Source organism: Schistocerca piceifrons, chromosome 8 (genome assembly GCF_021461385.2).
Source record: "Schistocerca piceifrons isolate TAMUIC-IGC-003096 chromosome 8, iqSchPice1.1, whole genome shotgun sequence".
NCBI lineage: Eukaryota > Metazoa > Arthropoda > Insecta > Orthoptera > Acrididae > Schistocerca > Schistocerca piceifrons.
This window is the reverse complement of record NC_060145.1, coordinates 278,899,872-278,916,799: the sequence shown is the minus strand read 5'-3', so window position 1 is coordinate 278,916,799 and position 16,928 is coordinate 278,899,872. Positions and strand designations below refer to the sequence as shown.

The 16,928-nt window shown below is 42.7% G+C and overlaps 1 protein-coding gene across 1 annotated transcript in view; it reads right to left on the bottom strand.

The window, feature by feature from the left end:
* Positions 1–16,928, bottom strand: part of LOC124711840 (scavenger receptor class B member 1) — a 413,438-nt gene that overhangs the window by 303,230 nt on the left and 93,280 nt on the right. The window contains exon 2 of the mRNA XM_047242064.1: positions 12,210–12,958. Coding sequence (XP_047098020.1) covers positions 12,210–12,360 — 151 coding nt within the window. The 5' untranslated portion in view covers positions 12,361–12,958. The remainder of the gene's footprint in view (positions 1–12,209; positions 12,959–16,928) is intronic.

Genomic DNA, 16,928 nt, shown 5'->3' with positions numbered 1-16,928 from the left:
ACATCACACACATCCATGCCCGAGGCAGGATTCGAACCTGCGACCGTAGCAGCCGCGCGGTTCCGGACTGCGCGCCTAGAACCGCTAGACCACCGCGGCCGGCGGCTTAATGTTTAAAAGAGTGCAGACGTGGATGTCTGTTGTCACCCTTAAACTGCTTTGGACCGAGCGCTCGGAAATCGGAAGCAGAACATGTTCAGAAACTGTAGCATCACCTAACAATCTGTCATTAGGTTACTGTATACATAGTGCTGAACAGTGTCAGCAGGTAATGTTAGGTTACTAGAGATACGACGCTAACTCAGGTTTAGTAGCGTGACTGAAAATTAGCTGTGCGATTGTTTACAAGCGCCACCCTAACATTCACGTACAGTGATATCGGTCGTAGTATCACATAATGTTTTTAAGTGGCAGAGAAGGTTGAGAAAAGCCTACATAGAGGTGGTCTCGAGGTCAGTACATCGCTCCAAGAGCCCACTGTGCACAAGCGCAACTAATCTGCATTTCGATGCAGTAGAAAGGCGACAGTCTGGCAGAAATATTCTCTTCCGCCATTTGTGCTGTCGTTCAAGTTCCGCCTACGCTGCCGCCCCGCCCCCCCTTCCCTTCCCTTCCATTCCGTACCGTGCGGTAATGAACCTGCAAAACTATAGGCCACATATCAGAGTTAATGCTGTACATTGTTCTATCTTCGTGTTCCTGGTGCTACAACAGTTTGACAGCTGTTATCAGTAAGACGATATTTTACGTGTAATATTTCGTGTAAAAACTGATTTTCTTAGGATTTCTTAACTATATAAAATTGTCCTGATACTGCCACAAAAACTAGCCATCTATAATGTCAGTTTCAGCAGTTGCTGTCCTAAAATAGTCGCCTATTTTATTATTAATGCCTATCGTTTCCAGAAGCTCTTTTCTAGCTGTTGCCTTACATCTTATCTGCTTGAGGCATGGTCAGTTATTTTTCAGCCTAAATAGCGAAAGCCATATAGCTACGGCAAGTTTCTCATTCCCTTATGCAACTCCCTCAGCACCGCCTCATTTAATTGGACTACAATCCGTTAGACTTTTGATTGCCATTCATCTTATAACCTCTTTTCAAGACATTCTACGTTCCATTCAGCCCTACTCCCCAGTACTTTGCCGTCTCTGGTAATATTACAATGAAATGGGCAAACATCAAAGTTTTTATCGCTTCTCCCTGAAATCCAAGTCATTTACGTGCTCGAACAACATGAGTAGAAACGGTCGTACGAAAAAGAAAAAGTCGATGAACCACGAAGGAATTATCCGAAGGGGACGGAAATTGGTAGAAGTGATGTACATGGGCAGACAAACAAATGATTACAAATGCAAAAATTTTGGGCGATTCATTAAAGAGAAAGAGGTTCGCAAATTGAGAAAGTCAGTAATTCGATGGTCCACCTCTAGCTCTTGCGCAAGCAGTACTCGTCTTGGCACTGATTAACAAAGTTGTTGGATGTCCTCCTGAGGGAAATAGTATCAAATTCTGTGCAATAGGCGCGTTACATCGACAAAATCCAGAGCTGGTTGGCAGGTCCAGTCCATAATGCTCAAAACGTTCTCAACTGGGAAGATATTCGACGGCACTGGTGGAGCAGGTACAGATTCGGAAGCACGAAAGAAGTATTAGAAACTCTCATCGTGTGCGGGCGGGAATTATCTTGCTGGAACGTAAGCCCAGGTTGGCTCGCCATAAAGGGTAACAAACGTGGGCGTAGAATATCGTCGCCGTACCTCAGTGCCGCGGATGACAACCAAATGGAAACTGCTATGAGAAGAAATGGCACCAAAGAAAATCACTCCTGGTTGTTGGGCCGTACGGAATGCGAGAGTCGAGTTGATATTCCACCGATTTCGAGCGTCTGTAGACACGTCTTCGGCCTGAGATCTCACTGACTGGAGTGAAACTGTCTTCACTGTTGAGTCCCACTTCGAAATGAGCCCCAATGACCAGAGAAGACGTGTCTGGATTCCAGCCTGACTGTCGCCCGCCATACGGCCCGACAACCAGGAGTGACGATCTGGTGTGGTATTTCATTTCCTAACAGAACCCCTTTGAAATTTTCTGGCAGATTAAAACTGTGTGCCGGACTTAGACTCGAACTCGGGGCTTTGCCTTTCACAAGCAAGTGCTCTACCATCTGCGCTACCGAAACACGACTCACACCCCGTCCTCACAGCTTTATTTCTGCCAGTACCTCATCTCCTACCTTCCAAACACTACAGAAGCTCTCCTGCGAACCTTGCAGGACTAGCACTCCTGAAAGAAAGGATATTGTGGAGACATGGCTTCGCATATCACCGCATATCAGCGCACACTCCGCTGCAGAGTGAAAATCTCATTCTAGAACCCCTTATGTTGTCACACGCGGTATCCTTACACCAGAATGGTTCGGCGACGATATTCTGCACCCGTTTTGTTGCCCTTCATGGCGACCCATCCTGAGGGTTACATTTAAGCAAGATAATGCTCGCCCCCCCCCCCCCCCCCCCTCACGGCGATAGTTTCTACTGCTTGTCTATGTGCTTACCAAGTCCTACATTGGCCAGCAAGATCGTAGGGTATCTCCCCAGTTGAGGACGTTTGGAGCATTATGCACAGGGTCCTCCAGTTAAGCATTTTGGCGATGTAACGCACCGATTGGATAGAATTTGGTACTATTTCTCTCAGGATGACATCCAGCAACTCTACCAATCACGAATAACTGCTTGCATGAAGTGATTTGTTCAGTTTGTGAAGCGCTCTCTCTCACTCTCTCTCTCTCTCTCTCTCTCTCTCTCTCTCTCTCTCTCTCTCTAATAAATCATCCATTTTTCTGAAATTCTAGTAATTTGTTTGTACATGTACATCACATATACCGAATTTCTGTCGCATTCGGATAGGACCTTGGTGGTGGATCGCTTTTTGTTCTTTTGTCTTAGAGTGTATTACTTAAATACAAATAAACAGCCGGCATGAAAGTGTTGTCTATATGATCCCTTCTACACGCTATTGTTTATCGTCAGTACGGTTTGTCGACATGCAGTTACTAAGCAAATGAACTGGTAAATACACCAGACTCACTATCGCGAGGAGTGTTCATTATAGCAGTTGACCAATTACAGTTAGCTATTGCACTACAGTGAATATGCAAGGTTAAGGTGATTATCGCAGTTCCCGTTAAGTGGGGATCAAAACAATTACTGAAGTCACTTTAATGAAATATGATTATTAACTTCAAAACCTCCCACCTACCATCATCATTGTCCTCCCACACTTCCCACCAATAATCCTTGTCTTATTCTAGACGATGGTCTGCACTTTTAACCCCGAAGTGGAGGATACGGTAAACTCCAAGCCCACCACAGTTCGCTTTTTCTACCTCGTAACTTTCTTCACATTCGATTAATGGACGGCGACGGAGTTGTTCTTCACTCAGAGGGACCACAGCAAGGTGCGCGGGTTTCTCGTTTAGCCACAGCCCTGTCATCTGGCCCCAGCCACGCCTCGGCCGTTGTCTCAGGGACGACGTGTTGCAGCGGTAGATTAGAACACCTTCCACCTGACGTCAGCAGACCTGCGGATGTAACACATTTTATTTTTGTACGAAACGGAGACTGTGCGAGGTTTGTTTGCCAGCTTCGCCGTGGAAGTTTTCCACAGCGCCCATCTGGTTTTTCCAGTACTCTGTGCAGCTTATCGGATTACCGAGGAACGTGCTACTAGCGTGCGCTAGTTTCTTGTAGCATTTCTAAGAAGTGCTTGCTGTGGTCTTCCCACCACACTGTACTGAACCGTATCAGATTTCCGAAAACATATTTTAAGGGATCTGCAGGAGTCTTGCGTAAGAGGCACACATGACTCGTTTGAAGCGTCGGCGGAAACTAGGGGAAACCGGAGTGAAGACAATTTAACCGAGGCTCTAATCGTGAACGAGGTCAACATCGCACGCCACTCGCGCGCCGCTTCAGTCGGCGGCAGTTACAATCACGCAACGAAGTCCCACGCAAATACGCACCTTTTCTAGGAAACTAGTCGAGTCGTTCGTGGGAGGAGAAAGGGGGTGACTTGAACTGTGGGTCTTAGAGCAGCACTTTCAGAGACGAAGTGGACCAGCGCGTTGATCTGAAATGACCTACTCATACGAATAGGGTTGTCGCGTTCCTAATTCATCTACGTTTCTTGTAGCTGATTTCTATCAAATAAATTCTTGAGATTGAAATTTCGTTTTTAAAAAAAATCACAACAACCATATACGTAGCTAAAGGTGCAGTTGTTTATTGAAAAGCTTTTGAATATATTTATAGTCAAACAATTCAATTAGGTTTGAAGAGAAATTACACATTTCAGTAAAACAAACAGTTCCTGTATGTAGAGACTGTTTCCTTCTCAGATTCCTCAGATTTTGTTAGCACAATATGTATGTAATTTTTGCCGTTTTTGTAGCTAATTTCTTTATCTTATGCTGAATACGAAGACCATTACTGAGTGAAGAGAATACTGAACAAAAAGCTCGTAGTGCTAATGGAGACGTCGGAGGTATTTCATGAAACGAACTGATAAGCCTTTCTGATGTGTTCGATGCAAGGCGTACGAATTTCACGCGGAAGAATTACTTTATTGCTTCTTCCGAGTGAGGTAGTGCAGTGGTTAACACACTGGATTCGGATTCGTGAGGACGACGGTTAAAATCCGCGTCTGGCCATCCCGATTTAGGTTTCACGCGATTTCCCTAAACTGTTTAAAGCAAATGCTGGAATCGCTCTTTGAAACAATACGGCCGATTTCCCACACTGCTCTTCCGTAATTCGAGCATGTACTCTGTCACGAAAGACCTCGATATCGACGGGACGTTAAACTAATTTACCTCTTATTTTATTTTGTTTTTCGTATATGCATCTTTATATACTTGCGATGAGGTGCTGGTTTCGAAAGATGCTCGACGTTGTTAACATTTATGCTCCATCTAGTTTTGATACGCGTCAAGGATGCCGTGTGTGAGTATTTAGAGATGTTGGCACAGTCCACGGGAAGTGGTCGTTTAATCATAGAATCATTACTGGAATGAAGTAAATTGAACATTTGCCTACAAGATGAGACCACGGCGTCCGGATCACGGATTTACTTCCAAATTTACACACATTTAGTAGTCCATTAGGACAATTCAATGTGCAAGTAGGAAGGCGTACTACTAAGGCGACTTCAAGAAAATCGCAAGGAAAGTTCCACTCGTCAATGATGCAGCGATGCTTTTCGACCCGAGAACGAGCTGGCGGCGGTGATGTTAGTGGCGTTCAAGCTCCGTAATCGGTTTATCTATCGCTGGATCCAGTCCCACTCAAGGTTCTTTTAATATCCTCTTCAATACCAGTCCTCTTATTTCGTAGATATTACATTTGAACAGCAATATGATGAAAAGAAACGTGAATTTCCATGACCTTTTATTGAATTTGCAATGTTGTTTGGCTGTTTACTAATTTTTATTATTACAACAAATATCATGCGATTTCTTCTATGGGCAAGTTAAAAACTTTATCAAGCACCTTCAAACTTACTCGTATGTGATTGAGAACGAACAAGAAACTGCTTTTCGTGAAGATGTTATTAAAATACATTCACGCGTACGTCGCCAATATTCGACACAGATATTTACGAAAATGGTGTGTTACAGATGCCTTGCCACGTATCCTTGACTTCCTAACCGACCGGTCGTGCAAGCAGAGCAAAAAATAGACCGAACGTCGCGGAAACTTCCTATGGGTTTCCATTGCAGTTATTCGTGAGTATGTGGACCTGCCCAGAACGATTATTGGGGCCGTTGAGCACTATTGCTGTGTACGTCCGAAAGAACAGACACCATATATATGACTCGACGGCCCAAATAATCCGATATCTAAATTTCAGAAAAGTTTCCCGCTCCTTACACAGCAAAAGACGAATAACATCAACTGTTTCAGAATTGTGAAATGTGCTCAATAGAGGAGCCATGACGAAATATAATGGATTCTGAACAACAAAACCCAACAATAGACAAGGTAGAATAATCTGAAAACTTCTGTCTTTAACTAACTCTGGCCGTGGAAGCCTAAGCACTTTTACCTCTTTATTAGTTTCACTTATTTTAGAGTAATTTTAAAAAATAGCTATCTCCTTTATAGCAATATTACATGCTGTTTGCTTTGACACTAAACAAGATGTCAAACGTAGCAAGATTATTATTATTATTATTATTATTAAACATCTGCATGATTTACTCGGTAATTATTACTGAAGAGTGGAAATGGAAAACGTTCTAAGTGCGTTTTTTCAAAAGACTTTTTTCAGTGCTGCTGTGTTGTCGGCACTCTGTTTTATGTTCATAGACTTGAGCCACCTACCAAACCATGGAGACAGTCTTTCAAACATGCGTTAGTGGATGGCGCAGGATCTTTCTGCCAAAGTATGCTTCCAATTTGGAGTTCATGAGAAGTGGTTTCTGTTGACTACTGTTATATTACTTGAAAACCTAATGACGTATTTCTGTACTTGATAAACTGAACGTAGCGTATCACTATTAAGAGCACTTTAAGCAAGAACTTTATTCCTGCTTTTTTGTCGAAAATTGACATTTTTGAGACTGTGGCTGTGTACAAAATCCAAGATGATTCTTGCAAAGAAGGAAACAGCTGTAAGTCAATGTTAATGATACTATTTATTTAAACAAATAGCGCCGTTACCAGTTTCGAACCAATGAGTTTATCTTCAGGCGGCTATTCACTTTTATATTACGTCTATTTTTGTTGACAGTTGTTGGAGAAAAATAGCCAAGACCTAATGCAAACAACAAAAAATTTAACACAATCTGAACAGTAATTTCACAATTTGCCTAAATAAATTTGCATAAATAAATGGCTGGTTGCTGTTTTCTTTTCAAGAACTGACTGATGAGAATCTTATTGGCACCTAAAACCAGTCAGTATCCTGGTATGGCACTTAACATTTTTAATGAAGTATTTATTTTCTAGTTTGTCTCATGTTTTGCGGTGAGCAGCATAATTCAGTGCTTTCAGAATGCATTCTGAACTTTTTGCATACAAATCAGGATCTACAAGGAGAGAGGCATTGTATTTCATTTACCTGTCAGAAGTCAACTTAGGTAGTTTGAACGTTTCCCCATTCACACTCTTCAATTGTTCTCACGATAGTACGTCGGATGTTTATGTGACTGAGCCACAAGTAGGTTTGTAAATAATATTAAGTAAGATGCAAGACTCATTCCAAATGTGATTCACCATTCGGTTCCTTATTAAAGCCCCGTTTCTACACCTGCGTACAATTGGAACAATTAAGAAAATAAAATATGCCACACCGCAAGTCTAGAATACAACCTACATAGTCGACGTTGACAGTCGTTCCGAGATACTGATATATCAGACATCTTGTTTTACATGCACATATTTTCGCCTTCAGAGAGCGACGAAGCTGTGACGACCCAGCGAGTCGGTCCCTTGTCACCGTTCTTGCAGCGGAACCGAGCAGCCGCCGCTAGAACAAATAACAGGTGGCAGCGTGTAATTTGCTACCAGTCAGCTCGTCAGCGAAACGAGTCTTTTGAAGGCGGCCGCCATTGTCATACCCGTTTCACGAAATCCACGGGACTGCCCGCCTTGAAATCCTCTAGGTGTATAGAAACTCAGTTTATCCGGATAGCAAAACAGCTTGTAGGTGACCAAGGTACAGAGAATCATGTGTCTGGTGTCCTAGCTAACACACTAGTTCGACGGTGTTATTCCCTAATTATTTTAGTTAGCCTTATCAAATCAGCTGTAAACTGAATGAAACTAGGTCGGTTCGGATGGCAAAAAATCGCTAAAAAATCTCAAAATTGAACATTTCGTGTGTATAAATATTTATAGTAGTTGATGAAAATTCTATAACGCTTAATGAGAGTAATAAAATGTATTCTAGGGTTTTGGGTGTCCATTAACACATTTTAATGTTGTTGTGAGAAAAAGTGAGTTTCTCATACCTTCAATTTTAAATGAACTACGTTTACTTATTACGTTAAAGACATTTTAATTAAAAATTATTACATGTTTTTATATAGTTATAAAAGATCGCATTGAAATGCTCCAAAATTTGAAGGTAGCAATAATTTGTTGGTTTCATCATTTCATAACATAAGAAGCAAAAGTAACGTTTTAAACAGCTAATTGGATGTCGATGACTAAATTTAAAACGTTACATCTTAGATTCAATTAATATTTCACACTATTATCCTAAAATTACGCGAAAGTAGGTATTTGCTGTTTTTTTTTACATTTAACAACTACGTCGCATATTTTTGAACAGGGAACTGCCACAAAGTATGCTCGACTGCAGTCTATCCCCGATGAAAGAGAGCGTCACCAGCTGTAGGGGTTCGCTATTAGATTGGCGTGCTTTCCCATACAAGGATACTGTCTCTCTAGATGTCTAAAACCTCAGAATACTGTTTTGAAACCATGCTTCGATAGATCTAAGTGGCAAATTACTCAACTGTTTTTTCTGGAACCGCGTATCTTATATTTTTGTCCTCGATTTAGCAGACCTGCATGGACGTAACTGCATCCCGTCACTCGACACCGAAATAAAATAATGTCCTTACGTAAACAAATTGTCAGCAAATCCTCTGTGACACCGCTTAGTAACAGTTCTCGTATTCGTTTGCACTTTCTCAACAGTCGTTCGACTTGTTTAATGATCCTGACTATGACATCTACTAATCTTTTCATCGCAGCCTAAGTGCTACACTCAGCATCATGTGTGATATCTTCCACATTTTCTAATCTTCGTCTCCACCTACAATTTTTGCCACCTGTTCTGTGTTCTGGTGCCAATTTAAATATTCTTTGATGCCATAGCAGATGTTCTGCTAACTTGTTTTGTCACTTGGTAAGCGTCTTACATAAGCTTCTTTCTTCCTATTATTTTTAGTGCTACATTTTATCTGCTCACTTGATTTTTAACATTATTTGATAGCAATATACTTAGAACGTTTTGAGTTTCTCCTTCTTCGGATTTCCGACAGACTTTTCACTAGCTTGTGGTCCAGAATACATTTTCAGGAACCTGTTCTAAGCTCCATACCAACATATGATACCAGTAAAAGCCTCTGTGTTTGAAGGAAGCTTTTCTTCGCTTGTGACACTCTATCTTCGTGCTCGGCCATCCTGTGTAATCTTAATTCCTAGTTACAATTATATTACTTCTTCCACTACTGTAATAAAACAGTAATAAACATTTATTTTTTGTGTTTCCCAAATTTCATAAGGGCTATGTGCATCTGGAAGTTTAACTGTAACTTTTTTCGTATTTTACCGGATATCTCACCTGGATTCTAAGCAGAACAGTTTGTGTAACGCCGTAGGAGACTGATTCTTTCAGTAGTATCAAACGAGTTCGTTTCTTTAATGTCATCCTTTCCAATTCTGAGACTAACATTTGTATTACTTCTCCGTCAAACTGCTTGTTCACCGAAAGAATAATTTGTGATTGCAATTACAGTGTACGATGAATTATCAGGAGTACCACCCTCTTAATGCAATCTAAACGAGTTTTGCAGTTAGCTGGTTCATATCGCGCTGGCAGTTAAGCTATCTTTCTCTCTGAGAAGAGCCAAACGCATTTCCAGTTCGATCAGGGGATAAAACTGATGCATATTTATAGTTTACATCCAAACGTTACCTACAAAATTTTCGATGGTTTGTTAGGTTTGTTTCGCAGATGTTTACCACACTAGTGCAGTTACAGGAGGGGCAGAATGTGCAGTGAACAGTGTTGCCATCATCATCATCATCATCATCAGCCAACAAAGCTTTTTTTCACCGATGTACATTTCACAGAATACGTTTCTATAACAGAGTGGAGTGCAGTGCAGTGCAGTGCAGTACAGACTCTGATGTTTGTGATAAACTGAACTAATTACACTTTATCAGTACACCGGAGACCGACGTTGCTTATATGAAAACGCTCAGCAAACAATTCCGATCAGCCTAAGAAAGTAATTTTCAGCGTATTGTGTGCTGTAGTGAGACTTCCTGACAGACTGAAAATGACTGCAGATTCAATATTCGATCTGAAACCCTACCTTTTCGCAGGCAACGATCTTACTATCTGAGTTACGACGAGCCCTCACGTATGTAATGCTGTCAGTAAAGCACAAGGGACCTGTTGCGAGTCCCACCCCGGCACACATTTGTGTCTGTCAGTACTTTTAAGGTACAGTGTGTTTGTGGCACTGAGAACCGGATGATAGGACACAAACATTCACAACAGCCATGGCTCTGTGTTTTACGTCCCAGTGGCTCCTTAATGCATTGATAAGTATAGTTCCCAGAATGAAATTTCACTCTGCAGTTGTGTGTGCGGTGTGCGCTGATTAAAACTATGCACCGGACCTAGACTCACTGCGTACCTTTGCCTTTTGCGGGCAAATGCTATAGTTGTCAGGATATATCAGTCAGTGCAGCCATCGAGTTTTGTTATTCGCATTTTTGTTGGAGCTGAATCAGATGAATAGTTTAAAAGAAAAGAGGAAAGGATCTGTGATTACACGGAGCAACAAACAGCTGGATAACATTACGATTTCAGATTCTTTGCGCGATCGTCTCACGCGATACACAACAACGTGGCTAAGTAATTATAGCTATAGTCGATAGCAATAGCCTGAATTTTTGTAGATAAATTGTTAACCGTGCGTACAGACCTACCAGTAGTTCGCGTAAAGACTGCAGCCGTCCTATGTCCAGTTGGGTCCAAGATAAAGCACGGACGTCAGCTATGTATGGGCTGTGTGCGAACCAGCCGCATCCCATGCACCGGCAGCGGCCACGCCCACAAAGCCGTTCGCGTTGTTTTTCTCCTCCTCGTCTCTATGCCAGGTCTCCTTTTACCGCCCGCAGCACCCCCACCTAACAGTTACGGCAACAGGTCGCCGGAAACGACTTTGTCTGGCCTTGTTTTGCGTAGGAGACTGAACTTTGCTAAGAACGTATCAGAGGTTGACAATTATTATTTGTCGTGTACAACGAGCACAGGTTCTCCAGCAGATTGTTGAGGAATGATTCATTGTAATTGCCACCAAAGCTACTATAGTGAGTATGCAGATACACATTTCTTAAGAGGTTATGTATTGTTATGTACCATACGGGATGGTAGTATGTTTGTTGCATAACACTTGTCTTTATTCTACTAACATGGACTAGCGTTTTCAATGTACAGTCCTGCAGTAGTACAGTTAACTGTTTTATTAACAGCATGTATATTGAATCAGTGAATGTTTTACTTACAAACACCATACACTCACGTATATTAATCTGCAAGTGTTTGAATACAATTTAGTCAGAAGACAAATGATATAATTAACCGAATGCACTTCTCGGTAATGTGCCTTGTCGTTGATATAAATAATTGAAAGAAGAAAAATCTGAAAAATACTTCAGCGCCAAGATCGCACTTAAACATTTATTTTGGATTACAATCTACAGGTCGCCCCATGATCACACTGTCTAATGTATGAAAGTAAAATTTTCTATCCTGCCTTTTCATTTTGTGGTAAAACAAACGCTGAACAACAAGAGCACCTGAAATTTTTCTTTAAAACTGTTGAATCTGTTAAAGGAACAAGTTACGTATATTGATCATGTTCCGAGAGATTTAAGGAAACTTAGTGCGTAATGAAGTCGAGTAGCACGCAGAAGCTGTACTAAAGATGATATGAAACACTTTAGTCACGTAATTTGATTTGTTCTAACGTTGAAATCTAAGTGTTGCTTATGGAGTACGTATCATTTATTAGGCATTCAGAACTACATCGAATTGTTCAATACGTAGTTGTAAACAATATTCGACAACAAATATACTCTTCGAGGAGATCAATTATTGAGCTCTACACGTATTTCCGTACATTTCATAGTATAACATCCGGAGATTTCAATGCTACGTTAAGACACGAACTCCTACAGTATAGGTTTGGTAAACAGGGAGAATTCAATGCAAGTCTAGGACACGAACACTTAATGTTCCTTCAATGTTTGTGTATTGCGCCTTGTGAATAAACTGACAGCAGACCATACCGTACAGGAGATGTACCCCCGTCAGAGGACAAAGAGGTGGCACAGAAAGACAATACACTAAAATGAACAGACAGATACAAAGGAGCACCTCATAGCGTGTAAGCACTTACCATGGTTGATCTTGCCCTGCTCGGAGATAAGCATCTGAATCGGGGAGACTGTGTCACCATTAGCTGGCGTTCTTTTACCAGAAGGAGGAATACCGAAGAGGCGGTTCTTGGCTGACCGACCAACTTGCAAGTACTGCTTGTGTAGGCCCATTTCTAATGGCGAATCACTCACTCCTGTTGTAGCAGTTATCAACAATAGTATATTCACTTATTAATCACTAGGCAGAGAGTAGTAGCTGCGGAGTAGCTTTCACTCTTCAGTTAATACTTGTCACACTTTCGGAGAACTGGCCTTTTGAGGTAGTGCAGTGAAAAACACAGCGCGGTCGCGGAAGACTACAGCGTTTGATAGGCGCTCGTCACTAGCTACTTTAGAGTCACGGCTGCTTCGGAAAGATGCGGTGGTCGCTAACTACTCGCGAAAGAAACAGCGTGATTACTGGTCCTGGGAGCGGTTACGGAGCACAGCGGAAGGCTCTCCATCCGGGGTCCACTGCACTTCACTGGTGTGGTCGCGTGGTCCCGTTGTCCCGCGGTATCGCGGTGCTCGGTGGAGCGTCGCGGAGATCCCGCTGCGCCGTCGGCAAACCACCCGCGGAGGCGCGCTGTCGTCCAAGTCTTCGCTCCAGAGGGTGCGCTGCCGGCTGGTGGCCGCTGGAGCTGTCTCGGCTTCGTCCTGCTGCGGCCGGCTCTCCCCCGGATGGCCAGAGAGAAACTGCGCCCGCGCCGAGTGGTGGGGCTCGCCTCGTCTGCAACACAGGGCACCCGCTCCGCGTCACTCTCGCGACGGCAAGTAGGTCGTCCGCCGTGGACCCACACTGACACACACACACTCACGCACACACAGACGCGTGCCCAGCGCCTCCGCCGTCACGGCCCTGCTTCCAATTACACCCCCGTTACTCACCGTGACGTCCTTAGGAATTCCCCACCAGCTGCGTCTATATGTGACGCGATATATACCTATCTGGCTGGAGACGGCCTTGGCGGAAAATATATGGACCATGGCGTGTTGCTGACTTTATTAAAAGAAAACAAGTGACGTACGTTCTTTTGTACGAGAACTTCTGTCTAGTTCATCACTGCCTACCCCACACTTCCATAGCAGAAAGTGAATACGCTTTCGGCAGAAGTTTAGTTCAGATCACAGTTCGGCCATTCAGAATAGTGTTACAATTACCATCTTGCCGGAAAAAAAGCTACTGTACTCTCGTTGCGTAGAACAATGAACTATTTATTTTTCTTACGATGCAAACTTCACACAGCAGAATTTAATCTTGTTTATTAATCGCTATCTATTTCGAAGTGTACGGGTTAACTTGAATGAATGTGGAGCGTTACTTGAAAACGAACCGTGATTATGAAATAATCTTTTGCGAATAAATAATAGTTTGACTGTCAATACTTGTCTGATGATGCCTTCGGTGATACGAAATCGACAGAAGTTAATAGATAATATTAAAGACAACCGTGTGAAGCGGAAGTATTAAAAAAGTGCATAAATAGTTCAGAATTCTCCGCAGCGAACAGAATAGACGATTCTGTTTTTCTATAAATTACTCTGACGATTTCTTTCGAAAGCCCTCAGCTGTTTTCCTTTTTCCATTCTTGAATAAACTGATCTCATGCTCAGTCTCTAATGAGCTGGTCTGCAACGATACAGATATTCCTAACTTCTTCGCCTTTTTAAAAATCTGATGTCGAACACTATGTAGCAGATCACAATGGTTCACACTTCCACAATAAACTATAAAAAAACTATAAAAAAACTATAAAAAAACTATAAAAAAATCGATGTCGAACACTATGTAGCAGATCACAATGGTTCACACTTCCCCAATAAACTATAAAAAATCGATGTCGGTGATTAATGAATGAATACTGCTGCACATTTGAAAATTAGGAATGTTCGTTACAGATATAAAAACGCGTGTGGCAGTGTTAATTGGATATAAGCACATAACTGCCATCAATTAATTTCGAGATATTTGTTTGTATCCACACTAGGTTTCCAAGACTTTTCAGGCTTACCTGCGGATGGAGCATACAGAAATTACACTTATTCGGGAGGTGGTGCTAGCAACTAGCTATGTGGCAAGGAGAGAGGAAATACATTAAAATATCACCATGACAACGACGAAGAACGAATTTGTTTACTTACTGCTGCAGTAAATAAAGAAATTCGTTTTTCGACTCAAATTACCTTTTAACTATCAGTTATGGTGATACACTAAGGTATTTCTTATATACGTGTCAGGGACAATTCACAACAGCATGTTACGAAATTATGTATCCAGCTTCCTTATCAATTTCATAAGGTTTTGAAACTAGTTTATGGAAATAACAAATATCACAAAAGTGAATAGTCCGCAGCAGTACACACACACACACACACACACACACACACACACACACACTCGAGTTTCGGAGTTTTGCGAAGCGATCACATAAGAAGAAAACTATATTACGAAATACTGGAATTATATTAAACTATTATATACATATCACAATTATAAATATAGGATGCAAAAGTGTTTTCTATTTTATTTTTATTGTGTACATTAGAATTCAGTCCAGGCAAACACTATTTGCAGGCTATTTCACGAACACCCCAGTACAAAAGGACATGTTTCCATTCTCACTGTAACAACAGTGTTGATTCCAATGTAATTTTTATGTGGCCAATCGACAGAACGACCGATATTTAGTTCAAGGACTCTTACTGATGAGAGCAGCAACGCATAAAGGATAATCAGTATTTTAACTAGTAACTGAGTATTGGGAGTAACTGGAACAATTTAACGTTTATTTTACTACATGTTCTCAGCTTTGTTTTTACGATGTGTGTCAGCAATCAGGCAATGCGAACATTGCGTGTATAGTATTTCAAAAAGGAAACAGTCTCGGTTGGGGCATCATCACGAGATTATCTACAAAAGAGGGCAAAAAGAAAAATATTAATACGAAACAAGGGACAAGGTTGTTTCATAAACGTCTACAGTGAGTAAATAACTAATTGAAAAAATCGTCCCAAGGGAAAACTTTGGCATTATTCTGCAAATAAGCATGCGTCAAAAAATGTGCGCGGTGGGGCATGGACCTATAAATAAAGTATAAGCGTGAGACGTTCTGAAAGTAACAGGCAAAAAGAGACAGAAAATTCAAAGAAGCCAGGGCAGAAAACACAAACTTTACCTTGAACACACCAACATCCGCAGACGTGTAAGCGATAATATAGGACCACTCTTACAAATCTGTGCAAATGTGGCATAAATTGTATGCACAGCAATAGTTTCCTCAAAACATACTTAAACATGTACGTCGAACTGGAGGAAAACCGTACACTGCAAGAAGTTTACTTAGGGAAACTACGCCTAGGTGACGCGGATGGACGTATCGTAGCAATTACAGCGTTTAAGGGTCCCTACCCATGTACCAATTCATGACGCCGTCGCCATCCATATCCCCACCAAAGCCAACCACCCTCACCGCCCCGCCCTGCCTCCACAGGCCGTCCTTCTCCTTCGAGAGTCCCGCCGCCTCTACCGCTCTTTTCTCCGCACTCGTGACCGGGATACACTTACCCACCACCGGCAATTACAACGACAGATCCGCAACCTGCTTATTGCGAAGAAACGCCGTGCCTGTCGCCAGACATGTACACAACACCACGCTCCCCATAAACTCTTCCAAAGTATTGGTCTGCTTTCCACCGCCTTACTGGGAACCGCCCCACCCCCCCAGTACCCTCTCCTCCTTAATGACCGTCCCTTTCCTGACAACCTCAGAAGGCCAACCACTTTGCCTCTCACCTCTCCGATGTTTTTTCCATCCCAGATGATCGCCACTTTGATTATTCCCTCTTCCCTAACGTCATGGACTGTACGAATACCTCCGTTCCTCCCCTTGCTCCTAGCTTCCAGTACTTGGGCCACACTCCACCATCTGAACTTAACACTCCTGTCACTACACAGGACATCAGCCTGACACTCCGCACTTAAGCGCAACACAGCTCCCGGCCACGACTGCATTACCTACCGCCACCTCCAACACTGCCCTCCCTCCTTTCTTTCAATCCTTGTCACCCTCTACAATGTCATCCTTGCCACTGGCTTCTATCCCGACCTGTGTAAAACCTCCCATATCCTGATGTTCTCCAAACCCAACAAGCCTCCATCTGATGCCTCTTCCTATCGTCCTATCTGTCTCACATCGGTGTTCAGCAATCTCTTGGAATCCATCCTTTCCTGGCGCATCCATCACCACCTCCGCCAAAACCACCTCCTCCCCGACACCCAATGTGGCTTTCGACCTTCCTTCTCTGCTGATGACCAACTCCTCCGCCTCACTCATCTCCTCTCCCTCCAGCTTAACTCCCATTGCTCCACCATTTTTGTCTCCCTTGACCTCGAAAAGGCCTACGGCCGTGTCTGGTTTCCCGGTCTCCTGTTTAAACTCCAAACCTACGCCCTTCCTATCAACTACATCCGTTTGATGGCCTCCTTCCTCTCCCACCGCCCCTCATATGCCAATTCCCACACCTTCTACCCCTCTACAGGTGTGCCCCAGGGCCCTGTCCTCTCCCCTCTCCTCTACCTCCTGTACACAGCAGATATGCCCCAACCCCCCTCCCCTCCAGTACACCTCTTGCAATATGCTGATGACACCGCATTCCTCGCCCTCGCTCCTACCCTCCAACAGTCCCAACGCCTTCTCCAG